We start from the raw sequence: 27,678 nt of genomic DNA, 5'->3' as shown, positions 1-27,678 counted from the left end.
GTCCGCTATTGGCGCTCATTCATCAAAAGAACAGCAGAGGCATGTTGTGGATGTTCTACTCCAATGCGCACACGGCAAGTAGCACATGTCAAGTCAAGAAGCGTTTCCGTGCATTTCTTGTAAGAAAGCTGAGTTGGTCACATAATATGGGCGACTGTATCATTGTTGATGACGAATACCCTGGATATTCGAAGGAATTTTTCAATGTTCCTTCTCACTACATCAATGATGTGGAATCCGTACTCTTGCCTCGCGGGATCATTCTAGACAGAACAGCAAAACTCGCTAAAGACATTCACGAGAAAATCGATTTGAGCAAGCCCCTTGTCGCACTTTGCGTCTTGAAAGGAAGCTACATATTTTTCAATGATTTATTGGAACAACTACGCGCTCTTAGTGCAAATGCAAATAAGTCCTGCCGCATGAGCATTGACTTCATAAGGCTGAAGAGTTATACGGACTCTACATCAACTGGAACTATCAAGGTAATTGGCGGAGATGATCTATCCGGGATTAAAGGAAAAAATGTTCTCGTTGTTGAAGACATTGTTGATTCTGGAAGGACAATGCAAAAGCTGCTAAAAATACTTGACGAGAATGAGCCAAACGCTGTTAGAGTTGTGAGTCTTTTGGTCAAAAGAACCAGTCGAAGCACTGGATACCGCCCTGACCATATCGGCTTTGAAGTTCCCGATAAATTTGTTGTTGGCTACGGCCTGGATTACAATGAGTACTTCCGTGATTTGGGTCACATCTGCATCATGTCTCCTGACTCGGTCAAGAAATATTCGATTTCAAACTCTTGAGATATGGAATTCTTAAAAATCACCGATTCGCCGTCATTAAGATGAGGAAGAAGACTATTTGGTGTTTTTGTTAATTGTTGATGAACATTGTTTATTTTATCAATTAGGTTTCATTCAAGGTTGGCATGTTGAAAACGAAACCACACCAACCCCCAAAGTGGTCACTTTAGTGCTGTTCTTAGAATGAAGAGCACCACTTGCTCGACTATATTGCACATAATTTGACTTGTGGCAGCATTCACTATTGTGACATTTCACTCGAATGTGAGATATGTTTTCAGACGAGCCCAGCAATGCTGCAAATGGACGGTAATGACTGAAATGCAATCTGAACAGTGGAATTGTGTTGCAATTAATGATATCTTTATGATGCCAATCAGGTTAATTGGCTATGACTCTAATTGTTTTAAATGCTAAAGAGTAGCAATTTGGATTATTTGACAAAGTATAACCTAGTGTTTGCTTGCTCTTTCGAAAACACGTCAATGATTATCCCATGCCACTTTCATTCATGCTCGCTATCTGAAATGTATTCTGTCAGCATTTCATGGTTTGTTATGGTCCTTGCAATCTGGCAAATTCAACAGTGCTGTCAAGACTTTGTATGCAGGGTATTTTACATACCCTTCAAGTTACTGGCCCTTCAGTTTGAATTACCTCCTTTATCGTGGTATTTCAATATTGGAATTGCAAATCCATGTGTGAAATTGCAGTTGTGTAACTTCGAATGGAGCTAATCTGTCATCTTGCTGAAATCACGCAATCAAGAGCAAAATTGTCATCATACCTCATTTAAAAACTGGACAATGTTTTATACCAAATCTGATGAACCCAGTAACAGTAAGCATACCAAAATCATCTAGAAACACTGTCATTGCATGTATACTGACTCAGCTTACTATACAGAATATTATTTTTGGACATGATGCTTAACATGACTTGTGAAAGCGCCCAACCAAATAGGCTTCACCAAAAAGTTTTATAGAGTGGCGTACAAAATGAAATCGAAATAGAGAGTGGTAATTCAAATTTGCATAGCACTGTCAAGTCTGCATGGTGTCTAGGCCGGAAAATACACTGCGTATTTTAATCCTTGTAATCGCCGTAGTTGAATTGATTTGATATGCTTGTTTTGAGCCTTTTAAAACTTTCAAATGATTTTCAGCAATGCACATAAAATGTTTGGAATAATTTGGTTTTTGACGACTGCTTTTTCTGAAAGCAAATACTATAATTTTTCAAGTTCAAGTGTCCAGTTTCATTTTTTCACTCTGACCTGTTTACGCTTTACTTGGTTCATGCTTTTTTTGGAAATTATGTCTTCAATCTCTTATTGGCTATAATATAGCCTATTGCCGATATTTAATGTCAGACTTTTCATGTTGTTCAGTTGTGTTAACCATGTTCCATTATAACCACAATTCGTCTCCACTAACTGGAATAATAAGGATCTTTGATGACTGTTGTTATTCTATTTATGTTCTTGTATCAAGTCGACATATTTTGACACAATGGTTGCACAATCACCACGCCTGTACCTCGTCAGATTTGTAGCACTACCTGTACCCGTGTCTATACGGATTCTTTGTAGTATCTCTATACTTTCTTGTATCAAGTGCGGAACATGGCCAAATCATCGGAAGACGGTTTCATGGGTCTGTTCTGGAAGCTTTCAGATCCCAGCGATGCTGTAAGGGTGAATGCTTCTGAGCAAATTGTCGATGCATTGGTGCAATGCCAACGAAAACACAACAAATCAGAGGTAATTGCATATTCTGTTTTGTCATGCGGTTGTGATTCTTCAATGTTGTCGTTTTAGAATGAAGAAGATCTCTGGTGTTCTGAAATAAAATACTCGCTCAGCCGTCTGTTTCAAGGCCTTGCTTCGGAGCGCAAGGCGTCTCGTTTAGGATACTCCCTTGCGGTGACCCACCTCATGGCTCGACTGGATATAAACGATGACTCACAGATTGAGAAAGTACTTTGTTTGGCGGATGAGAAACTCTCTTCAGCAAAAGAGGTGAGTCTATGAAATATTGCTTACTCTCTCCACTCGATCAACTAATCTTTGTTGATCTCCAACTAAAAGTCATTAACAATATAACAGTCATCCTGTGACCATGTTACCTGTAAATGTTTTCATGTAGATGACACAATAATGGGTTTTACCTTATTTCAAAGGTTGAGAAAGCAGCGTTAATCGGCAAAGTATTTGCCTACTTGTCAGTAATCAAGTCGTGCAGTTTTGACACTGCGAAATCATCATTGAAAGCAGTATTCACGGGTTTGATGCAACTGAGCAAGTCCAAGTCATATCTGAGACCGTCGTGCCTGCACGGAATAAGCGAGCTGGTGGAAAAGGTAATGTGCCCGCACTTATCATGTGTTCGAGTGGTATTTGAGATTTTGATTCATTTGGGTTGTGCCTTCAGGTGCCGAATTCTGTATTTGATGAAATCATGTGGCCGAAGCTGAGTGAGATATTCGCGAAAGGCTGGTATGAGTGTGATGCCGACACGTTCAGTCTCTTACAAGTTTGCTGTAAACACCAATCGGAAACGTGTGGAAAAACTTTCCTGAAAGCTCATAATTGGATTGCGCAAAAATCGAAGAAAATCGAACTAATTGGTGAGTTGATTTATATCAGTGGTTCCTAACCTTGCCTCCAGCGCCCTCCAAGAGGCGCTGGCGATTTTGAAGGGGGCGGAAACGCTCAGGGGGCGATATGGGGGGCGCTGGGCTCAGGGGGGCGGTATGGGGGGCGCTGGAGAAAAATGGCTTCGCAGTAGATCAGTGGTTCTTAACCTTGCCTGCAGCGCCCCTTGGGCGGAAACGCTCGGGGGACGGTATGGGGGGCGCTGGAAAAAAATGGCTTCGCAGTAGATGATGTGGTGGTAGGACATATCCCTAATGAGTATTCAGAGCAAATTAACACCGAAAACTTCGACATATAGGTTTAATTGTCCATGGGCGCCTAAATGACTGGCACTGAATGTTCCTGTCTTGGCAATCTGAACCCCAGAAGACGAATTCCATCTTGGAGGGAAAAATTACATGCCAGTGAAGAAATCCCAATTTGAAATCGTTTGCGTCTTTTAGTTTAGTACGATGGGGCGACAGGGATATCTAAAGCTAGATATTCTTGTTGAGCGATTCTATATTTTTTGATATAGCAGACAGGAGGTCACGAAATAACATCATGCAACGAAGTCATACCAACGGGTTCGCCCGCCCGAATATGTTTAATTATTAGTTACTGGCCCTACAGTTTCCAAGACACCTCACAATGTTCGCTCTACGTTTTGACGAGTCTGCGCACACTAAACAACTCACTGCGCAGACCCTTGGACAACAGTGCGTAAGGACTAAAAAAAGGTCATAACTTCGGATTTGTTGTGCGCAACGTAGATTTTCTGTGCGCAGAGACCGTGTCAGCACTGCGCAGGTGCGCAGCTTAGAGGGAACATTGCACCTCACTCAGCTCTAACGGTAAATCTGGTAACGTGAGCAGAGAGGACAAGAAATTGATTGCACTATATATGCAATTCCGATCTTACTGACCGATTTTATCATGAATTATCGAAAGTTTTCGCGCTTTGCACTGGCTCGCTTAACAGTACAGCTGATTTCGTGGCTAAAGCGAACAACGTGATGGGGGGCGGTCGGTATATCACCCTATGGGAGCCCAAGACCCAAGCTTTTTCGGGGGGGGCTGACGAAGTGCCGTTTCGTTCCTGCCAACGGGAATACGCCAGAAGATGTCTAATTATTATTGAGGGGTCCTACCTTTTCAATCACACATCACTCGGCGCTACCTGTAAATCTGTTTACGTGAGCAGGGAGAGGATAAAAATTGATATCAATATGCATGCAATTCCCGATCATATTGACCCATTCAATCAATAATAATTGAAATTTTCGCGCCTCGTGCGTCTAGGCGAGAATAGCTGGCTCAGTAAACGGACACCTAATGTAGATGACTATAGTATCAGCAAATAGCGGATAGCCAGAGGAGAGTCTGGGGGCGAAGCCCCCTCGGAAGTCTGGCATATCACCCGATGGGGGGCCAAAGACCAACGCCTACGGTCGAAATCACGCTACGGCGTTCTTGGGGGCGAAGCCCTCAGAAGTTTGCGCAAGGCAATCGTTTTTAGCGGGGTTGACGAAGTACTGTTACGGCCCTCCCTCTTAGTCATTGTCGTTATTACATTCCTTACAATATGAGGTTGGGGGGCGCTGGAGCACGAAGGGGGGAAAGGGGGCGCTGGAGGAAAAAAGGTTAAGAACCACTGATTTATATGATCTTGACTGAAGTTCCTGGTCATCAAATTTGACTTCCGGATATGTGCGATGTATTATGGCCATTCCCTTAGATTTCCTTTTCCGGTAATAGATACCCAAAACATCTGTCCTGTAAGTCTATATAAGTAGGCCTACTATTATATCATCATATCAGTGAAGATGTTTAATCATGAACACAGGAAACAGCTAACTTCGGTACGAACATGCTGCGCTGCGCTACTTCAATTTGTGTTGGTCACTGTAAATCATCCATCATCTTCAGTAATGTCCAAATTTTCATGCCTTGTTTCCATGAGCATCAGAAATCGATACGGGATGTGGTAATTTCATGTCAAACGTTTGCCTGCCCATTGATCAAAGCGCATTAATATGAGGTATTATCTGTCGGAGATTGATATAAACTGTCTTGGAATTCAGTCAATTGGAATTTAATTTTTCAATTGTGGAATCATTATTTGATAGCCATGCTGCCTGCATTGATTTGGGCTGCCGAATTCATCTTTTTGGTATTTAATTTTACAAGTTATGTTCGACAACACTATGTTGGTCTTCGGTTGTAACAACATAATTGTATTTAAAGAGGTACAGAACTTCAATATACAATTGAAAAGCATATTTATATTGAAATGAACCGGTATATTTACTGCTGACACTCCTCATGGGTATTGGGTAATCGTCAGCAACTAGTGGAGAATTAGAAAGAGTATTGTATATCAACTATCTTCTCACAATATAACGTGGCATGAAATTTTGAATAACCAGGGCGAAGAGAGTACTGGAGCTCAACAATATTGTATTTATTGGTGATGGAATTGATGCCCAGGGAAGATTTTGACCTGTGAAAATTGTCGAAATCTTGTCAACCTTCAACTAGACGCCATCTTATTCTCAACTTTGCATGAACAGTAGAATTTAATCACCATTTAGATTTGTTGTGTCATGACAAGTGACCTGCATTACCTGGTTCCCCTTACTCGTATAAATACCAGAAAGCTACTTTTGCAAAACGCTGACATCAATCTGGAATTAGTTTCTTCAACTTTTTTCTGACAGGCCTTCACAGCTACAAGCATATCGGACAGATGCTGCCCGGGACGACTATTTGCCACCCGCACGTTCACCCTCTTTGTTATGAGATTGTCAGCAGCGTGGTGAAATGTGACCAAGACGTTTTTTCCAAGTTTTGGAAAGAAATGATCGAGGCGGGACTGATGGAATCGACGCCCGAAAGGAAATATCTCGGATTGAAACTGTCATTGTATATTACTTCGGAATTGAATGTCAGCCAGGTTGGTGTTACTTTGAGGGCTTCGAATTCTGCCCTGGTGGTTGATATGAACATAGCTACGTAACTACGTGTAGGTTTGTAGATTGCTGCGTAAAGCTTTTATTGCCAATAGTTTCTGGTATGGTGTGGAACTATATTACAATGCTTTCTCCCGATTGTGTTGTAATCCTTCGGTGAAATCGGGTAGCATAATAAATCCAAAGCAAATCATACGCATTCTGACGCCATCGTTAACAACTGTCAACCTAGTAGTACGATAAGTAACAGCTGAACAGAAAAAGTTATGTGTCTGTGATTTGTTTACAATACTTCTTTTAAAAATAATTGTAGCGTGCTGATGCTTTTGATCTTACCCTCTGTAGTGGCTTCATTGGCACTTGCGATTGTCGTGTTTTATATTAAAACATTTGTGATGTAATGTGCAGATTCGTACGGTATGGTCCAGCAAAGCAGTCACGGGCTTGATGCATATCTTTTCCAACAAATCCCATCCGCTGCACGTCGTCTGTAAGTCTGAGATTTTGGAAGGCATCGGCGAGAAAACCAAAACAACTTCATCGGAGCAACAACTCGCGCTCCTTTATCAGTTTCTTACAAGGTATCTTGATTTGTCTTTGCGGCTATGTGTTACAGCGCATGAAGGTGAAATGTGTAGTCCTGCATCGAGTTATGTCTCTTTTTCTGTACCTGTAAGCAACACGCAGTGTTACTTGGATAGTAGGCTACAATGTGAGACATTGCCTCGTGATTGCGTATAGTACTGACGTATGCGGTGTGGTTTCTATTTCATATTTTTGTGGTATCCCGGCTCCAAGAATACCACATAATGTTCTATGTACGGTATGTCTGGTATCTTGTAGCGCGGACAATAAGCAATGCTCTTGAATCAACTTGGATACTTAGCCATCGGCGGAATGTTATTGTTAAAACAATACGTCTGGTAACGTTTTTATTGAAATGACCAAATTTGAAATCTAGAAATAAAAGCAGCCCAAAATGATCACTATGGTATTGCCACTGAGAAATAAGACAGTTCTGTTGCTTTATAGCCAAGTTAATGCTACAGTAGGCTATAAAGTATCACATGGCACCGGTACTTGGTTAAAGGAAATCGCTGTAATTGTAATTCAAAAGTATCGGATATGAAGTCTCATTGACACCATAAAATTGTTTAATTACTCCTACCGAGTTACCGTGTGAATTATTCCCAGCAATCAATGCGGAGACAATTTCAAATACTGTAGAATCATGCAAATTTATGCGGAGAAGTATTACTTGAATCATTTCCATATCTGTCGGGAGCGTATCTAGGATTGTGTGTTTTTAGAAACGTTTGACGATTCCTGTGTCATTTGAGTTATTTGTTTTGTTCAAGCGTTTGCGCTTACTGTGTTTAGCCCCGCCGGCCTCTTTCTCGACGATAACACAAACACTCGATGCGTTGCCGCTATAGCCGGGTCGCTAAATCTGGAGGCGCTGATGAAATACGTCGAGTGGCTGAAGAGAGTGTTTGTCGACGGCAAGTTGAACCGCGAAGGGGTCAAGGAAGTGACCGAAGACACCGCTCGAAGGTTTTGTGTCTTGCTGCCCTCCGCGTTACACCCACAATTTTACCTGCTCGTTTTTCAGGTGGAGTGTGTCTCAGCTGTGTCAGCTTTTACGCAACAGCCGGCTGCCCCGTAGCGACGAATGGATATTGCCCACCGTGCAGTTCTTGTTTGCGTTGAATCATTTCTCGTGTGAGTGAACGGTTACTGATGAACTCGACCGGCACTGATCCTAACTCCTAACCCTTTCCGGAACCAATTGTCGAGTGCCTAATTCACCACGTGCATATATCAGGGAAACATTCATTTTTGAATTTAGTACCACAATATTGATGCATCGCTTCCATAATAATGATAATAGTCACTAGTACATATCTGATGCCAGATTCAGTAAGTGCCTAATTCAGGAAGTGCCATAAATCACACTTCACGCTCGTATTCAGGTAAACATTCATTTTTAAATATATAAATTCAATATTGATCCTCCGCATTCATAAAAATGAATAGGCTAGTTATTAGTACATTTTAATGGGAAATTCACCCAGTGCTGTATATCATAATTTACACTCATATTCGGTGAACATTCATACCATATTGATACATCACTTCATAATAATACTAGTTAAAATACTTCGAATGCTAAATTCAGCATGCTGATTTTGCTGTGTATCAAGTGCTGTGTATCACAATTTATGCGCATATTCATTGAACATTCATACAATATTGATGAAACGCTTTGATAATATTGATAGATACTTATTCTATTGTAATTCTAAATTCACCATGGCCCAAATTTACTGGTGACCAAGTGACCAGCTTGGAAAGATAGCCGAGTGTTGGGCGTTCCTGACTGAGCGTTTGCGGTTTCAGTGAGCGGTCGCGTGAAGAAGATGCCTGGTTTCGAGTCGGTCGACGGAGCCATGTCCGAGATTTCTGAGAAAACGAGAACGCACCTGCGAAGGTGTTCGGAACAGGCTATGAATGGGTTGAGCAGCACGCCGCCTGGTGACGGAAAGGTAATGCAAATACAAACGCTTGTTAAAACTATGTTCCTTGATGGCGATGCATGGGAGATAGGGTCCTATAATAATGGTGCCCACTGTTGAAAATGATTGAAATCCATCCGTAACCGACATTCAGCAAACAGTGGTTTTTAATCATTTTATAGCCATGGTCCACTTACCATTTTGAAAAGGTCCCTAGGCTCAAGACTGGCCTTGTGAGATGTTTCTGTATTTTCAGGCAAAGCGTGGATTCCAAGGCACAGCGTCCGATGGAGACTTCTGGATGTGCAAGCTCATTGATTTTTCCGACTCTCTCATGAACAAGCATGGCGCCAATCTTGTTTCGCCGATGGACAAAAAGACGAAAGGCGTATGGTCCGAAATGACAGAGCATTTGTCACAATTGAAGTCGATGCAAAGTAGGCTCCGTATTTCTATGTGGTGTTTCATCTCTAAACTCGATGTGTCTTTTAGCATCTGACAGTTCAAGGGCAACAGAGTTCCGTGCTCTGCGGCTGCTACTGTCTCAGGTAGGAATCCGACTTCTCAACTGCCCCAAGGACGAATTTGTCGCCACCAAGGAGGTCCTGACAGATTTATTTAGCGTTGTCAAATCTCGATTGTCGAAAGATGAAGACATGCCCGAAGACGAGGAACAAGGTAAGCAAGGTCCTCGTAGTCGCTGCCGGTGAAAACAAAGTTACCTTTTGAATGATTTGAGCCAAGACATTGGGATTGTCATGGCATGAGCAAAGAAAGCCAAAATCAAGGATATTTGAACCTAGGAATTCTTCTATGAAGAGTAGACGCAAGGGCGAATATCATCGCTGTGGTATCAAAGTAGCTTATTTCCATTTAATTAACTTCATGTAAAGTTTTCGTTTTCTTTTGGCCACGGTTAACTTTAAAACAATGTGACATTGTGACAAGCATATATATGACCAAGATATGGCAAGAAAATATGAAAATCATGAGAAAACTCGACTTCTATCCATTTGAAAATGAATCTCAAGATTTTTAAGTATTCTGCATAAAGTACCGGTACTTTGATTGCACCGCGACACTACGTGTCCATGTCTATTTCACGTTCACATTTAGGACCATCGAGATGTCGGATAGGATTGTGATCGAAACAGCCAATCGGAATCGAGTTTCCGATCATTCAAACCAATCTGCTATCCATAAGCGTTTTAAATGTATCATTCATTGTGTCGGTATAACTTTTGGGAGCTAATATTCCAATTCTGTTGCAGGGGATGAAGAAGAAACGAGCTGGGTGGAGGTAGGCTCTGACGATTTAATTGTTGATTTCTAGTCTTCACCTGCAGACTGAACGCGATGAACGGAGACCGTGCCATATGTTTTGAACCGGCTTGATTAAAAAGAGATCTTATATTTTTAGTATGGGATACAACTCATTTTTGAACTTTGCACTATGGGTCAACACTATCCCAGCCTTACAAAGTCATAGTTAATGATACTGAAGGGGTTTGTACATGTACTGCACATTCTTATGCAGAAATTAGTAGGACTGTATAATGATTTGGCTATGGAGTAAACACACACTTGTTTTTGTTACCAAAATTGTACGCCAGTTGCGAGTAATAATTATTTTTGCATCGATTATTTTTGTGTCAATTAATTTTTTTTCATCACTGTTGCCTAGGAACTTCAACTGACTGTATATCAGACCATTCAATTGATGTATATCAAGCCTGCAAGCATTAATCGAAACGACATTCTTTTGAGAAGTAATTGATGAGTCCTATATCACATCATAGCATACGCGATAACACAGGTCTCAACTTGAAACTAGAATAGGAATAGAACCGGACAGTTCCAGATTTTACCCTGACCTGCCGGTTCGTATATATCTGCAAGCTCCCATTGTCACCTTTATCGCTTGTCACTCTGCCAATTTATCATTTTCGTCACGAGGATTTTAAGACCAAGCTGTTGAGTCCTAATTTGACTGTTCATTTGTTGCGAATCATATTGCTACCGCCTGCATGTATATTTTCGTATTTTCAGGTGGTTATCGACACCATTTTGAGTATGCTTTCGCAAAACTCAAAATCCATCCGATTGGTCGCCGATCAGGTTTTCAAGCTCTTCAGAACGCAGCTCACTGGGAAAGGCCTGCGTTTGATACTGGACGTGAGTAAATTGACGGTTGATTGGCAACGAGCTAGGTTGTAACCAAGTCGCAAGGTTCCGAGTCAATTTTACTTTTATAGGTTTGACTTGAGTCAAGTAGGGTCACTTTCGCTTCACCACCGAGTCGGACTTGGGCCACTAGATAATTCTAGTTGTCTAATTTCACTAAATTAGATCGAAATGCCTGTAAGCTAATTCTAATCTAATTTAGATAAGCTGAAAATTTTCTAGTTCTCCAAGTTTGCACCGAGTCAAGTCCAAGTCATGTAACAGAGGGTCAGGACAGAGTCGTGGTGTGGAGACTCGAGTTCATGTTCTCGTATTCACTTTTCAATTTCGAGTTTCATGTCATGTTCAACCCTCCTTTTTACAACTCCGCGGGGTAATATCGAATTCCTCGCATTCATAATATAGTAATTTTCCTCATTTGTGATAGTTTCTAGCTCTATTTTCAAGTTTCAGCACTGATTAACGAAAGCCAATAATGTGGCAGCTTTGCTATTCTTCCAAGTCACTATGAAATGCCGTTTTGGCCATCCGAGTCTCACGTCATATGACATGGTCGAGTCATGCGCAGTGACGCAACTACAAGTCTTGTCAATACACAAATTGACTCCAGTATAGTCGAGTCATATTCCGTACTTTACAACCCTGGCAGCGAGGTACGTTACGTTTGCACCTTGGTACGTTATGTTTGCACCGTCTCTCGAAGGTTTTGGACCCAGAACGCGGTGTCGAGATTCTCGAAGGAGACGAGAGTATGGATGAAGACGTTACTGACGGGGAAATGGATGATGACGACGATGATGATGATGGTGGGAGGAAGAAGTTTGTTGCGTCGCTGTTTTTATTGTATTGATTCACGATTGTGCTTGTAGAATCTGGAGAGGACGAGGATGTAGAATCTGAAGATTCTGCGTTCGACGAAGTTGATGTCTCAGACGAAGCTACCGAGGAAAATATGTTATTCCGAAACCGGGTCAAGGAGGCGTTAGGAGATGCTGCTGATGTGAGTTACCTTACCGGGGACAGGCAAAATGAATACTCGAAATGAAATTGATTGAATTTTCATGCAATCAATGGGAACCACCGCATTATCAGCAAGCGGTTTCAATTGAAGCCTCCAGATAACAGATTGCTGACTTATGTGATATCGTGTTCGAGATTTCCCTTTTGTTTATTCAATAAAAGCACTTCAGTTGGTGTTGGCACCTAACACGCTCATTTGTGAATCGTGCCCGTTCATGCTGATGGTGTTGCAATGATGCCCTGATATGGTACTAGGTACTGCGGCAGTTGGGAACTATGAAGCATAATGGTGTATATAGTGCACCTGAGGTGGTCCTGGTAGTCAGCTTTTCTACTCAAGTAGAAATATCCCTAAAAATTTCTACTCAATTACAAGTAGAAGTAGCGATTTCCAAGACATGTTATAACTACTTCAGGTGGAAATAGAAAACTAAATGCCTGAAATAACTCGAGTACTTTAAATAAACGAAGCACTTTTGAAATGCTTTGGACAACACTACTGAGCACCTGAGATATACATAATGATACCCGAGTCGTTTTTACCGCAAATTTTGTTATCAAACGCTCTCCATTACAGGAGGATGATGACGCGGACTCTGGGGATTCCGGAAAATCGAAAGAAGACAACGAGGAAGACTCGGGTCCGGAGCTGGATGACGAAGCCATGATGAGGATTGATTCAGTGTTGGCCGATGTGTTTCGGCAGAAGAAGGTATGTCAACACAGTGTGATTGCGGGGCTACAGTTTCCATCAACAGTCAGTAACGAAGTATTCTACTTTTTCGGAGTACTCAAGCTTCCTGCTTTGTTTGAGTGGTCATGTTTTTGACTACTTCCACTTCGACCGTTTTTGCTGCAAACTTCTTTATGTTTTCAATTTTGATAACTATGAAGCAGTTTCGGGATATGTTTGTATCGGCTTCGTGAGTGAAATTGCCATGACGATGCAGTGAACTAGTCAGTATATAGCAGCGAAATAGTATATTTCTGAAAAACAGTTTGTACTCTAGTAGAAGTAGAAGTAATGTTGTAAACTTCTACTTGAGTGTAAGTAGAAGTAGCGATTTCCAAGTAGGTATTCTAGGCCTAGTTTTGCTGTTAACTAGAAGTAGTCTTGAGTAATTTAAAATGATATCTACTTGAATAAGTAGCGCAAGCAGGCAAAACCTACTTGGGTATCCGAAAAAGTAAAAATTGCTGACCACCTTTGGTTATTACAAGGGCGAATTTGACCTAAAAATGAAAATTTTAACATTATTTCAACTTGAAGAACTTGATTTCGACAAAGTTTTGACCTCGCATATGTAAATTAGGTGTTTTCATACATGATGTTAGAATTGCACTACTTATCTTTGTTTCTCGTTGGAACTGTCTGTCCTTACGATGTAGTTTGGGCTGAAAAACTTTTTTTGACTTGAAAACTGGTCCTATGAAGAATTCCAGTAGTAGTTAAATCACCCATTATGGTGGACATTATTAAAATTGTTGTACAACGAAAGATACTTTCCTACATTTTCCGGTAGAAGGTGTCTGTCCTTGCTAAGCAGCTTGACAAGAATGGAGATAGAACGTTCAACAGCAGCAGTTGTTGGCTGGCAACACGGAAGTTGTGTGTACACTGCTGGTGACACACCGTTTTGCTTCGTTCTGGCAATTTTGTCTACAGCATGCACTTCTTGATGTGAGAACCAATGCCGAGGCAGTCTTGCTTCAGTAAGGAAATTGCGCTACGTTGAGCATAACACTATGATTTCAACGACGGTAGACCTGTAAAGTAGGCTACAAGATGTCAAATGTCAAATGATAAGTTCACCGACAGTGCGAACGTCTACGACACAATCGAAATGCAGGTTGCAAAGGAATTTTGACGTTGTAAACAACTTTCACGAGTTTTTGACATGTCAAAACATCGCCCTAGTTATTACTCATTTTGCGTTAGCCACCAAATCGCATCCTGTAATTTCGGAAGAAGCCAAGTATGCTGCTCGTCGATCTAATCTACTTTTTGCAACTATTTTCTCGATTACTATTAAAACTTATTTTCTACTTGTACGGTCACAAAAGTTGAAATTCCATGTGAAAAACTCCGACACACGTCAGTTTGGACACTCTTTCGCAATTTCTATTGTTTGGTTATGACGAAATAGGCAGTATTTCGCTGACAGCTTTATGATTTATATTCCCACTGTTTCTCTGTGTAGAATGTAGATTTATCAAGTGAGAATATTGTTTCAGCCTCTCCTACATGGCTTACCGTATTATTTTTTGTCTGTTATCTGTTGAATCGCTTAATATAGAAATAGTGTACATACTACTAACCTGAAGGCATAACTCTTGTACGTTTTACGCGATCAATGCCAATTACTGCAGTATATCGCAGCTGAAATTCATTTATGCGCAGCGGTACAATATTTTATCGAATTGCCACGAAACCAACAATTGATTTTCCACCTAATTCGGACAAAGCCGTTTCTCTGCTTAGTTCGGCCAAAAGTGAGCGGAACCAAAGGGATAGGACGCTGTTTATTTTGATCCTCGATGTCACCATCACGCTGTCTTGTCAGTCTGTACTGGAGTGTTAGTGCTGACCGCTTTGACCACCTCTGTTTCTCCAGTTGTCCAAGAAGAAGAGGGAGAAAGACTCGCACCAACAACTGTTGGTGTTTCAACTGCGCGTCCTGGATCTCATCGAAATAATGGCGACTGGCAACCGGCAATGTGAATCGTCATCGGACTCGTTGATTTTGAAAACCGTTAAGCCTTTGCTTATCGCCGTCCAACACGCTTCGAAGAACACTTCAGATATGACGTTGGCAGAAAAGGCAGCAGTCTTGTTAAGGTGAGGCGAGATTCCTTTTCCGTTATGTGCTAATGGCGAAGGTAAGGTCTGCGATAAAATAACTTCCTGCGAAAACTTTTGTCACGCTGACTATATCAAGTAAGACTGGAATACTTCAATCCTAATCGAGCCGTGTAGTGAGAGATAATTTTTTCAGGTAATCGAATTATATGTTCCTAGTCTTGGTAAGAGTTTAATTATCGGCGAAAATTTGAGTTTCGGCACTTTTTTTCCATCCTGTACGCCTTGAAAATCTAAATCGGTTGTGACACAGCATCCACAACAACGTTAGTGGAAACGGGATTCCTGTGGAGTAGTGATCAATCAACATGCCCCCAAAGCGCAACGAAAAAATATCAGAAATATCTAATTATCTTTGTGCCGTGTGACAGAGTTGTTTTTTGTGGTCTTTGAAGATAAATATTTTTCCGAACCATCCATACTGTCATGACATCGTAACAGACGAGACTCGGATAGCCGACTGTAAATCTAATCTCAATTCGGATTGAAATCGCTCAGCTACTTTATTTTGCTCAGTACTGCTATCTACCTCTGACATGCCCCTGTGCATGTGTTTACAAGCCCACGCGTTGCGTAACAACAAGGTATTTTAGAAAAATTGCAAAACGGTGAGTAAAAGAAACTTTAAGTTTAACGACCCGTCGCCTTTCGATATTCACGAAAGGTCATCTGCAGACTTGGGTCGTCGTCGCGTCGAAATGAATCCAGCTTTCGGCTGTCGCGCTTTTGCCGTAGTGACGACCCTCCGATCTTGTGCGGTGCACCGCTTTTTGTGTCTCTTTAGTGACATTGTGATTTGCATCGGTTTGCTCATTTGCGATCTGTAACAAGTCGTGAAGGGAACGACTCAGGCTGCTGCGTGCCTGTACTGACGCGGTCTTTATGTTCTCTGTGTTGCTATCATCCACCGATTTAATTTCTGAATCTACCGCTTTGTCTTCGCATTGGGCAAGCAGCGGATCATGACACGCAACAGCTCCTGGTTTTGGGGCGTCTTTAATTTGATTCCGCAAGGCAGACGTACTTTTGCTTCGTTTCGGTGTAGCGGGCACCTCCGCTTTCTCCTGGACCTTGTGGTCTTGCAGCCTGTCGACTTTGCGATACCGTGTGGAGCGCCACCTTTTCTGCGACGTCTTCTTCACTTTTCTCTCTCTGTATGATTTGGATCTTGTATGCCTTTGTTGTGTCTCTGTATCTATCTTCGATTCGACGATAGGCGGATTTAGTCTGGGGTGCCTTTTATGCGGTGCTGACTTGGTTCGACGATGTTTGACCTCCAGCGCGCAATTTTCTGGAGATCTTGGCGTGATTTTATTTTCTCTGGAACGATTCCACTTGCCGAATTCCGAATAAGACTTTGAGAATTGCAGAGATTCCTTGTGTGTTGACGAATCTCCTGTTTCCGATTGAGATCTTTCTCTTATTCTACCGGAACTGACGAAAGTACGGACAGGTTTAGGCGGTCCTGTGATGTTCATCAAGTCCGGATTACTATTTCCTATTTCGGTCTCGTCGATGGCGTGTTCGAGGAATAGTTTGACCATGTCTTCCGACGCTGCTAAGTCGACTGGAGTCTTTCCTGCGTGATCCTGTGGCGTAAGCCGTGCTCCTTGCTGGAGCAACAGCTTTGCCATAGACAACGCGCCTTCGTATGAAGCATAATGTAGGGGAGTCCATCGTTTTACGTTGAACGCGTCAATCGGACTGCCAAATCTTATGAGTGCGGCAGCGACTTTGACGTGTCCAAACGCAGCGGCGATGTGTAACGGGATGTTTATTCTGCTGTCGATACCGATTATGTCGGCTTCGTTTTCGAGTAGAAGCTCGGCTACCTGCGGAAGAAGAATGAGTTACATTAGTGTTGGTGGGAGACTTGTTGGGAGGTTCCGTTACTTCTGAGTGGCCGAATCTCGCGGCGTGGTGAAGAGCGGTTCCGTGCTTGTGGTCCTGGCCCTTATTGATTTCGATGGCATCAGAGTTGAGTAGGGCCTGAGATTGTAAGTTGGTAGTACAAGTCGGGACAAGGTCTGGGCAAAATCGAATCGCTGTGTGATTCAATTCCAAATTAAGTATCGGAGTATCAATCATTGTGACGTCGTGGCATTATGGATGGTGGATAAAGTTCAAATATGTACCTTTTATATGGCTACAAAGCATATACTGCCAGTTTTCCAATTTGTTATTCTTTTACCATACCCATTTCATTACCTTTTGTTACAATGCCTTGGATTGACCACGACTATGCAGAAATGTCATTTCCACAACGTGCGTATGGCGTGGCTTTGTACTATATGTTTTGGACAATGTGAAACGAACAATTGAGTGTTTGAAGCTTTCTACGTTGTGAAAAAAAAACCAATTTTTGCTAATAATATAACTCTTGGTGGGGGAATTTAATTTAAGTAGGCTACTTGAAAAAAATTGTCTCTTGCAACTCTTGAATCATTACAATCATTACACTCGAATCATTTTACCTACCCAGCCCTAGTTGGAGCATCTATATATAGTTTGTAGGAAGTCTAGTCGGCATGTAGTTCTGCAAGGATTTTACACAATGCTCTTGGTCTGTATCGTGGTTTAAATTTACGCCGACAAATTCATCGACTTGACCGCATGACCAGTCTCATTTCCGGGAATACATATGTTTGTACTTCGAAATCGCTGCTTACACTTGATTAGAATTTTTCGACATTACTTCTTCTTCTGATACAGTACTAACGATGACTACTTTTACCACTGCTGATTATAACCTCACACGATCAAGATCACCTGCATTATTTTCACGTTTCCATGCGCTGCGGCGATGTGGATCGGGTACTCAACGTCACTGTCGGTCCTACTGTCGATTGTGTCCTTTCCAATGGGGAGCCACGATTTTTGGTTTGGATTTGCTCCCTTCTTTAAGAGCAGCCGAACCTAAACAGCACAAAATGTCACTAATGACTGCGGTTATTTGTACGTAGACCGTTTACCAGCGCCTCGTCTCTGAGTGTTATGGCCATGCTCAGGTACGAATAATGTGATTTCTTGCTGTATCCGTTTGGGTTTGCGCCTGTAAGTAGAACTTAGATATGAATCCTATCACTGGTTACTGCTCATACTGGAGTATCATTCGTGCCATTACTTGATACAGCAGGTTATTCTTATAGCACTTTAATATCCCGATAGGGTTTGCCCTCTGTGACAAACCTTTTCTTATCCATCTCTCGGCAGTCTTTGACTTTCTCGCTTGAACTGCTTTCTCCAATCTGTAGTTTTTTGTCGATTGTTTATTTCCCATATCGGACAGAGCATTTAATTATGCTCTGGGTAAAATCGGGATCCTGGCGATAATGAAGCGAATCACTGTAGCTAGGCACTTCGATAGCAAACACCCTTGACCTGAAATGGGTAGTTAAAGTTCGCATTCAATATTTATATTGGATGCAAGTGCTATATTGTAAGCCGTTACGCTTACTAGCATGAAAGCAGGTGTAATTCAATTATTTTCTTTTTGATACCATTACACGAAGGCAGATGAATTCTGTTCATTCTAATTATTAGGTGGCTACCAAGTGTGAATTATTCCTCTTTGGAACCAATCCAAGCAACCAATCAGTCTAGATAATCTAATCCTGGTACGTAAACCCGAGATCTGGCAATCTGAGTGCGAATGCACAGATACTTATGCTGCAACAACTTTTGTATACACCCATTCTTGCAACAATAATAAGCCAGACCTGCAACGTACATGTTAAATTTATTAATATTGATCTTTCTGCATGAATCCCTGCCTTGGCCTGTTTCCACATGTATTTGCTGTTCGCTCAACTTTTTCGTTTAAGAATTTACAAAAATTTGTTTATCGCGATGATGCAGCTGTGATAGTCTCTCTGATTATTATTGAGATCTAATATACACACTTCAATCGAGATAATGCTTGAACTTAACTAAGTACGGTAATAGATTACTCATTCCTTCATAATATACAAAATTCTATGAGGAAATGCTTTCTGTTGCTTCCTTCATATCATGAAACTTAAACTCAGGTGACTTAACTTGGTATCGATGGCGCTATTGTCAGTACAAGTACATCTGCTCATTAGCAGGGACAAGCGACTTGATAAAGCAAGCGTTTTTGGTCTTCTTTCAACCCTACTCAGGATACGGTTGAATAAAACATGGGCAATTGTTGTGGTTGCATGGGTGCAAAATAAACAATTTTAAGCTGGCGTGCTCTGACATTGTTTACACAATGTCCTGCTGTGCGGGCTCTTTAATTGAGACATTGGTGTTCACCATTTGCTATAAACGGTTCTTACTGGTGGGATAGATACATATACAGCACAGAATTTCCAAAGCATGGTGATTGTTTTGCAACGTCACTTTGTGAATTTGCTTTTGTAAAATCTCTTATACCTTGATTGATTGATTGTTGCACAGCCGTGCTCAATGGAGTTGGTGTATGTTATTCGTGATCACGCTTAACTTCGATCAATCTCCGTATAAACGTCTGTAGACTATTAGTAATAATGTGTCACGAAGTTTATTTTCGCTTGCTATGTTTCGACATGACCTAGTGCTGCAAATCCTCATGAGGCTGTGGTACTTATGTTATTGCAATGTACTTATCAGATCACATTCGTAATTACCCTGAAATCAACTTGTGATATGCTGTTTATTATCTACTAATGCTCAAAATTCTTTTCTTCTGTTCACTTCTAAACTGTTGCCTTAAAAATGATGAATGTGCTAGACTTTTCTGTTCTATACCCTGTGTCGCAAATCTTGGAGAATGCGTGCATCATGTCTGTCGCACGTTGGCTTATTTATGCTTTCTCTCTTCACGTCATCTGACCGGTGACAATCAGAAACATGATTAGCCGACACGTGATTGCGCTGGGTATTCGAGAATTCTAGTCGATTCTTTTGTTGATTAATGATGTCATCGCGAGCATCGCACTTTATTTATGCCAAGATTCATAATTGCTTTTCTGGCAGTCATGTCGCATTCTCACTGCATCTCGCTAATATAATGCACACTATCTTATCGGCAATTAGACATGCTAATTTGAGAGGTGGGAAATTATTTGATTCATAACATTTGACGATTGACCAAACTCCTGTACATGACTCAGTATACTGAATTCTGTGATTCAGATCACGATTGGTTATATAGATATGTAAATGGCAATCAGTTGAGTACAATCAGTTGAGTACATTTCCCTATGGTATACCATCCTTTCGATAAATTGTTATATGATAGTATCGACCAGTGACATATAAATAAATGGAATGCAATTAGTGGCGACAAATATCAAGGCATGATTTGACATTTATATGAAGTTAATCTGCTGACGTTGAGTATCTTCCTTGTCTAATGCGGTCTACGTTTTTGTTTCACAGAGTCAAAATCTGTAAAATGAAGAATTATCCACGTAATCTTTCGGAGGAAACGATCATACAATGCCACGACGATATCGAAGATATGATGTCTGTGGCCCACCAAGCTCACAGCGTCTTCATCTGCCAACTTGCATCCGACTGCAGTCTGTTTCTACTTCGAGTGTTGGCTGGGAATCAATCGAGTGACATGTGAGACAATTGAATTCCCGCGATGACTTTTGGCTCGGTAGTGTTTGTGTTATGTGACTTGATATTTGTCTCAGTGCGGACGGCGAACTGGGTGCTGTAGATGTGAAACGGATATCAAAGTTATACAAAGCGACTGCCGAGAGTTTCATGACTGAAAGAGATAGTCGTGTGCATCTATGTGTCATTCAGGATTATATAGCAAGGTTGGTGTGCAACATGTTGGTTTCGGTGAAGTCATTGTGGATATCAATATCAATATTGCTCTGAGGTAAACTATTAAATTTTTAACACCTCTTCAATTCAGACTACGCAGGCGCGTAGCCAGCCCAAAAAATAAGGGAAGGGTTTTTAATAAAAAGGAGAGGGTTTCGATTTTTTTCGAATTTATTAATATAGCATCAATTCATTAGGGTTAAGTACATGAGTAAATGACGATTATACAATCTCCTCGCGTTCACGAGCTTGCGCGTATGATAAGCTTGCCAACGAGTCCAGAAGTGCTGTCAATTAGCGCGTCCCTGATTTCTTGTGAACAGTTAAATGGGCGCTTATCAACGCGTATTTCACATTCTCGGCGTCGATTTCAGCAAGTGAAAATGTATGCTATAATGGCACCGATTTTAGGTGGTTCAATTTCAAACCTTTCTCATCTTTTATAGCTCAAGCCTTGACACACACACATGTTTGTGGACGTTTGTTGTCCTTCGGTTTCGCGATGTCACTCTTTAGTCACAATCGCTAATCAGCATACACTTAACGGCATTGGCCCTGGCTACGCGTCGGAGACAATGTGTTGAAGAAGTGTTCTGCATTTCCACCTATTGATACAAATTAAGGTTTTTTCCAAATGCCTGCAATCAAAATGCGTCAGTGACTCTGGATGGGTTAGATTAGGTGTAGGGAGTTATGACTATGCCGTTTCATACTCATAAGAGAGAGAGGGTGTTCCGCTCATAGATACACAATCTTTACCTTACCTTGAAAAACGTGTGTCATCGGGACTCGCACACATCACATACCAGGGCTGTGGAGTCAGGATTGGAGTTCTGTTGAATTTTCTTGTGATGGAGTCGGAGTCACAAATTTTGCAAAACACTCCTTAAAATCGAAGTTGTGGAAACGCATGCAGGTCGGTGTTTGTTGAAATGCTCTAATCGAATCAAATGTTACTAAAAGGTGCCATTGCAGTTCCACAAGTCGTTCAGTTTTGCTCGTATTCCAACCTTTTTCTTTCGCCAGTACCAGGCTTTTTTAATTCGAAAAGATAGTTTGATTCTCATGGTAATGATGAATACTACAGGAGTTACAGAAATATTAGAGTCGCGGTCAGGGTGTTTAAAGTCACCCAACCCTAGCCAGAGTCTCTGGTGTGAGTCAAGGGTTATTGGCTGTCATGTCTAACGCTTCTCGGAGTGACAAAAGCATGCAGTACTAAGTTTTGTACTTCCCGCCTTGTCCCTATATGTAGCTTTTCATAAGCGATTCCTTTCAAGGTTGGTAATAGAATGTAATGTTCCTTACCTTAAATTCTGAGTTCCATTGCGATCTGATCTGATGTCCGGACTTCTGTTACAGATTCCCTAGTATCGCCGCCGATCTGGCACCCGATTTACTGAAATACATCAAAGACGCCGTGCAGATCTATCGAAAGGTAACTGTACAGTACATGTACATTTCCGAGACATTTTTGCAAGTCAGGTAGTAACCGCTGTGTTTCCAGACGAAGGCTTGCGAGCTGCTTCAAGATCTCCTCAAGAACGCGGCGTCGAAAGAGAAATGCCAAAGTCTGTTGTCTCAAATTGTGTCCGTGGCCAACGACTTGATTGAACGCGCGGCTGGGTTTGAGAAACTTACAGCGAAGTATTACGTCGAATTGCTTAAGTATGTCACGTGGCGTTTTGAGGTTCGGTACAGTTATATTTGATTTTCTCGAATGCGAGACTCTTGCAATGTAATTGCAACTCGGCCATCGACACCCGAATTTATCACCAATTTTTATAATCAATTGTAACGATTCGTGTTGAGTAGTGAAATTGCACGCCCCTTTCCACAAAGTTTTATATTATCAACGAGAATTATAGCACCAATGTGAAGCCTTGAAACCTCGATCGGTCGTATCGCGGCACCCAAAATATGAAGTCTAGAGCTACACATTTTAGTGGAAATGACGTTTTTGTTAAGTCACGATCAACCCACAGCATTTTAAGAAAAAGGAAATGGAATCGGGTTGCCAAATCATCTACATGTGGTGAGGAATTGGCACTATTTTCTTAGTGATTGCATAAAAGGTGTATATTTGAACTTTACCCATCCTAATGACTGACTCATACGAGTCTAATGCTTGATTCGAATCAGTCAGGTACTCGATTATGCCCACCCTATTCGTAGGTTTTTACTGGTCCCGATTCTGGTTGAGCATCACGTTTTGTGCTGGAGAACGTTATTTTAGATTTCACTCGATTAAGCACATTGGTTTAGACTTTATCACGTGGCGTTGTCGTCCGCCAAGTTGGATTTGAACAAACCCGTCCTGGTCGCGGCACTGGACAAGTATTTGAAGTCGTCACGTATTTCAAAATCGCGAAAGCTGACGAACTGGACTTGGCAGGTCCTGAAGGGGCTCGGCGTCGAGTGAGTGTATGCCGCTTGTTGCCTGGTGTCCGATTATGTGAGTCGATTTGATTCAGACGTGAGAAAGACAGCAAGAAAAAGCGGAAGAGGACCAAGTCGAATTCAGACGCAGAAACGGCACTTCCACCTGTGGCAAAGAAGCCAGGTACAAATCGGTGTCCAGGGTCCAATTCGTTTTCAACAGTAATATCAGAATCATTCACCGAACGGTTATACCCGACTGACAACATACCGATTATCCAAGGCCCAAGGATATATTTATTTTGTCAATGTTTCCAATGTCGCCGTGCATCTATTTCGTCAATGCCGACGACTATTCTACTTGAGTAACATTAGAATTACTATTAGAATTATAGCAATACAATTTTTCCGAATTAGATTCGCAAAAGAAATCAGATTGGAATTATAATAAAAGCATAGAAACATTTCACGAATTAGATTAGAATTAGATTACCGTCATTTCACTCTCATTGGTCAACTGGAATTATCTAGTTGTCAAAGTCTGCCTCCAGGAACGATTTCATGATTCTATTTGAGTAGTCTGCAAAAGTGGATTTGGTCGGAGGTGGCTGGCTACCTTTCAAAATTGCAGGGTGCACCTCGCAACTAACGCTTATCGCCTAATGCTCCTACATTTTGGTGCTGTGTTCGAAAATATATCCAGTTAGCTTGATGGGGAGGGGGGCTATTTCGCTCAGTTTTCATGATAATTTCGCCCGTAAATCTGATAGAAACTTATCCCGAAACTACTTTTTAAACTTTCAAGTAGCTGATAACCGCTGATCTGTACTCCCCCTGAACATATCAAAATTTGTCATGTTTCACATGTTTGTCCCCTGTGCTGCCCACAAAACTCGATGTATGGACGTCAGGGCCGCAGAAGGGGGGTTGGCGTAATGGCTAGTTCCGTCGCCATCGGGGTAGCCGAACCTTGTCGATTCTCGCCAGTAACACACTCTGGAGTGTCGGAGATTTATATAGGCTCTTGGTCCCTTTTTTACAGCGGCTTCACAAAAAGGATGAATACGAGGGTCCTGATTTTCGCGTTATACAATGTGTGTGTGTGTGTATGTTGGGCTGATGATTATAATAAAATCATTGAATACACACACCGGTGATCAGCAAGATTAAAATTCTCATAGGACCTTTTGAACCTACGAGCCGTAGTCGTCGTCATCATCATCATTGGTTTATAAGCAATTTTTATCAGTTCAATACACCACAAAAATGCGATACAATGCAAAGATAGGAAGGTGTCGAAGCAATATTATTTTTGGGCAGATTTATGCTACATGAAATATTTCTTCGCGGCGCGATTTTGTATCGCATATATTGGCATTAATATGGGGACTACCACCCTCGCAAAAACTGTGATCAAAAATAAATAAAAATACCATTCATTTACGGAAATGAGTCTAATTGTAATCGCAATTACAAGATAACGGTATGTTCATAGAGTCGGTTTAGGCCGTTTAGATGCTTTATTCAAAGATAGTGGTTCCAAACCTGGGGGTAGTTTGCCTTTATTCTGCGGTTCACGGAGATGTTGAACGTAATCAGTTTCCAAAATAGGCCGTGAGTAAGTCTGGGCAAATGTGCCGACCCTTAATTAGTAATCAGCTTATCAAATTTGAAGCTGGGCCACGGAAAATTGGAGTCGCGACCATAAAAGGTTGGAAGCCACGGGATGGGCGGTGTTTATATAGCTCAGTGGTGCAGTGCGCACCGGCATTAGGCTGACAAATAATCTTATCGGTGTGACATGAACATGACTTAACGCTAAGTCTGATCATGTGAGCGGAGAGAGGATCAAAATTATATGCTAATATATGGAAGAGCCAATATTATTGACATTCAGATCATTTAACGACCACATAATAAGCAAAAGCATATAGAAAGCCCCTTCAAGTAGCATCGATTACCCAACGGTTGGTTCAATATCAGTGTTTCTTGGTGCGGGAGGGGGCTAAAAATATGTGGCTTAGGCCCTGGTTACAACTTGCAACACACAGCCATATACTCCTGAACCGGATCATGACCAGCTCTAGTCGATATACAAAGCTTTGCTGTTGTGACGTCATATTGATCGACAATGTGCTCATACCTCATTTTGGAATCCACTAGTGGGCGCTAAAGAGCGTCCGGAATACGGTGACCCTAGCATTATGGTACCATAGCCAAATCAAGCAAAATAGTTGGACCAAATAATCACTTAGCAACAGAAACACGCCTACATATATAGAGGCTGTAAATCATAGTTACCTTTGGTGTTTTATTGCTATAATGAGGTATTTGAAAGTCGATTTGCGGGTGATATGTATGTGCCAATAATTTTGTACTTTTTTACCGTGGCTAGTAATGGAATTACCCGAAAGTATATAAGTACATTGTTACCAACCACCTCTGCTTGGAAATAGTCGGGACCAAAAAAGCATGTAAAATTGCATTAACATATATATATTTAATAAGCCCTATCAAAGTGGACACTGGACACTAATGTAGGCTTCGTGAAATCTGCTCGCAGTATATACCTCAGATCCAAATGGATTTGAAGATTTAGTGCGAATCAGAGTGGTGTATTGTTTGGTTTCGACCCCGACTGAAATGTTAGATAGCTTCAGGCAGGGTTGTAGTCTGCCTTAAACTGACTTGAGTCACGATTTTCGGATGACTTGTTGTGACTCGCGTCATTTTCTCAAAATACGGAAATGACTTGACTCGAGTCAATCTGTGTATCAACTCGACTCATTGCGCATTACTTGAACCAAGTCATATGACTCGAGACTCAGACGGCCAAGATCGACATTTCATTGTTATGTCGAAGAATAGTACTTGAAATGTGGCCAGAAACTGCTAAAATTGAGAAAATTGGTATATTGTAAATGCGAACCATTTTATATCACCAAACAGAGTTATAAAAAGTGGAAACCGAGCAGTCAACACAATGACTTGGACTAGGACTCGAGTCATAATACCATGACTCGTACTCTACCCCCTACCCTCTACTCGATGACTTGAGTCGGTGGTGAATTGAAAATGACTCAACTTGACTCAAGTCAAAACTATAAAAGTGAGATCGACTTGTGACTTGGTTACAACCCTGGCTTCAGGAGTCATGTTCTTTTGTCCCTCCCCAATGCCATTCTCGATACCGCAATGCTATATCCGAGCCTAGTTAAATGCTTGTTCTATCGGCAACGGTACTATTGCCGCACCCAGAATAGCCAAGGCACGACTTGTTTGTCATTTAGATGAAGGCTCTGATGAAACACCACAGGAAACTAAGAAGCAGCTTAAGGCACGGGTTTTAATGGAGAAAAAGGAGCGGAAGAGGAAAAAGAATGTTGTGATTTCAAAACAAAAATCGGAAAAGAAGGGTGAACAATGCGAATCACACATCTATTGATAAATAAAATGTTTGCCATTAATGCAGCTGAACTAGGGATCACAGTACACACTTTCTGTTTGTTCAGGTTGAACTTTGCAATAGATATTGAATCAAAAATCGCTTCTATTGTGTTGTGACTTCGGTAGTGATATCCATCATATTGCATGAGCTGTTCATGTTCATACATTAAGAGTTGCGAAGAAAACTACCGCCCAAAGTTACTGTGTAACTAACTGGTTTCAAGTTGGATGGGAAATATGCAGCTGACTTCTTCCAAATTTGCTTCGATTTGTAGTGTTTTTCTCGAGTACTCGTAATGGGAAGTGGTCAGTTTGAAATTTTATGATTCCTGTTTTGAAAACCATTCGATCAAATGTGAAACATTGAGATCATAATGAATGAAGGTATAGACTTTGGCATAGGTTTTTCAACACACACTGAATTAAGAAGCCAGCTACTAATGAGACGATTCAAACTGTATATATGTCATGGCCAGCCGCATTTGGACCCACTACAGGTTTCATACCCACGGGTCGGGTTATTCTGCCCAGTCACTGTTAAATAATTTGGTATTGCCTCACCTGAAACAAAATTTTGTCAAGACTTGACTTTTCTCCTCGTTATTCAGATGATGCCTGCAGTGAAACAGTGAAAGACACTGATGAAAAAGTGACTACAGATGACAAAAAGAAAAGAAAAAAAAAGACTCCCAAAGAATCTGAAAAGGAAGGTACAAAACATGGATTTATGCTGGTTAATTCAAGTTACATTCCATCGTGAAGGAGATGGTAATGTTGTTTATTTTCAGATAAAAGCGATATGAAACACAAGAAGAAACGAAAAGTGAAGTCCGAAAATGTTGATGGATAAAGATGTCTTTTGAAACTTTTCTTATGTTTCAAATGAATGAGAAAATGAATACATTTCAATCACTTGCTAAAACTTCAGATGAAATTATGCCTTGTGAGTTGTAATGAAGTCTCAGTGAAAATAACACAAAGTATACAGACATTATTATTATGAGAGGTAATTTTGGAGCATGCAAACATTTCCGTGCATGAACGACAATGTGGCTATACTGGTGGTTATCAA

At 41.3% G+C, this 27,678-nt stretch overlaps 4 protein-coding genes across 7 annotated transcripts in view; 3 read left to right on the top strand and 1 right to left on the bottom strand.

Annotated features, from left to right (window-relative positions):
• Positions 1 to 27,678, top strand: part of LOC145446416 (argininosuccinate lyase-like) — a 130,889-nt gene that overhangs the window by 89,925 nt on the left and 13,286 nt on the right. The gene's annotated exons all lie outside the window — the stretch shown is intronic.
• Positions 15 to 2,353, top strand: LOC145446421 (hypoxanthine-guanine phosphoribosyltransferase-like). The gene has a single exon (XM_080324709.1). The coding sequence runs from the start codon at positions 42 to 44 to the stop codon at positions 804 to 806; it is 765 nt and encodes a 254-aa protein (XP_080180835.1). The 5' UTR covers positions 15 to 41; the 3' UTR covers positions 807 to 2,353.
• LOC145446405 (myb-binding protein 1A-like protein) lies at positions 824 to 27,528 on the top strand. 4 transcript variants are annotated; one of them, XM_080324692.1, is made up of 26 exons: positions 825 to 2,568; positions 2,626 to 2,826; positions 2,988 to 3,167; positions 3,239 to 3,434; positions 6,162 to 6,397; positions 6,822 to 6,994; positions 7,794 to 7,967; positions 8,026 to 8,135; positions 8,814 to 8,959; positions 9,186 to 9,366; positions 9,422 to 9,607; positions 10,201 to 10,229; positions 10,979 to 11,104; positions 11,817 to 11,919; positions 11,983 to 12,113; positions 12,711 to 12,845; positions 14,749 to 14,972; positions 20,379 to 20,567; positions 20,642 to 20,770; positions 22,143 to 22,218; positions 22,288 to 22,448; positions 23,046 to 23,198; positions 23,255 to 23,343; positions 26,450 to 26,575; positions 27,215 to 27,339; positions 27,395 to 27,528. In XM_080324692.1, the coding sequence occupies exons 1-26, from the start codon at positions 2,431 to 2,433 to the stop codon at positions 27,407 to 27,409; spliced, it is 3,732 nt and encodes a 1,243-aa protein (XP_080180818.1). In that variant the 5' UTR covers positions 825 to 2,430; the 3' UTR covers positions 27,410 to 27,528. The 4 variants fall into 4 exon arrangements, 3 of the variants coding, with proteins under 3 accessions (XP_080180818.1, XP_080180816.1, XP_080180817.1); XM_080324690.1 differs by having other exon boundaries at positions 826 to 2,568; positions 27,215 to 27,316; XM_080324691.1 differs by having other exon boundaries at positions 826 to 2,568; positions 11,983 to 12,122; positions 12,729 to 12,845; positions 27,215 to 27,316.
• On the bottom strand, positions 15,563 to 19,693 carry LOC145446414 (uncharacterized). Its single transcript, XM_080324701.1, has 5 exons — positions 18,183 to 19,693; positions 17,966 to 18,045; positions 17,763 to 17,909; positions 16,887 to 16,982; positions 15,563 to 16,825 (listed from the first exon to the last, which is right to left on the bottom strand). The coding sequence occupies exons 1-5, from the start codon at positions 18,271 to 18,273 to the stop codon at positions 15,659 to 15,661; spliced, it is 1,581 nt and encodes a 526-aa protein (XP_080180827.1). The 5' UTR covers positions 18,274 to 19,693; the 3' UTR covers positions 15,563 to 15,658.

Source organism: Botryllus schlosseri, chromosome 9 (genome assembly GCF_051294905.1).
Source record: "Botryllus schlosseri isolate E-star chromosome 9, Bs_hap1, whole genome shotgun sequence".
In the NCBI taxonomy this organism is placed as follows: domain Eukaryota; kingdom Metazoa; phylum Chordata; class Ascidiacea; order Stolidobranchia; family Styelidae; genus Botryllus; species Botryllus schlosseri.
This window is presented reverse-complemented; position numbering and strand designations above follow the sequence as displayed.

Coding starts and splice junctions, on each gene's coding strand:
- LOC145446421 (XM_080324709.1), top strand. CDS start 42: ATGTTGTGGATGTTCTACTCCAATGCGCACACGGCAAGTAGCACATGT.
- LOC145446405 (XM_080324690.1), top strand. CDS start 2,431: ATGGCCAAATCATCGGAAGACGGTTTCATGGGTCTGTTCTGGAAGCTT. Junction 8,960..9,185: donor CGCCGCCTGGTGACGGAAAG/GTAATGCAAATA, acceptor CTGTATTTTCAG/GCAAAGCGTGGATTCCAAGG. Junction 11,105..11,816: donor GCCTGCGTTTGATACTGGAC/GTGAGTAAATTG, acceptor CGTCTCTCGAAG/GTTTTGGACCCAGAACGCGG.
- LOC145446414 (XM_080324701.1), bottom strand. CDS start 18,273: ATGGGAAATAAACAATCGACAAAAAACTACAGATTGGAGAAAGCAGTT. Junction 18,046..18,182: donor CGAGAGATGGATAAGAAAAG/GTTTGTCACAGA, acceptor TTCTACTTACAG/GCGCAAACCCAAACGGATAC. Junction 17,910..17,965: donor CACTCAGAGACGAGGCGCTG/GTAAACGGTCTA, acceptor TGTGCTGTTTAG/GTTCGGCTGCTCTTAAAGAA.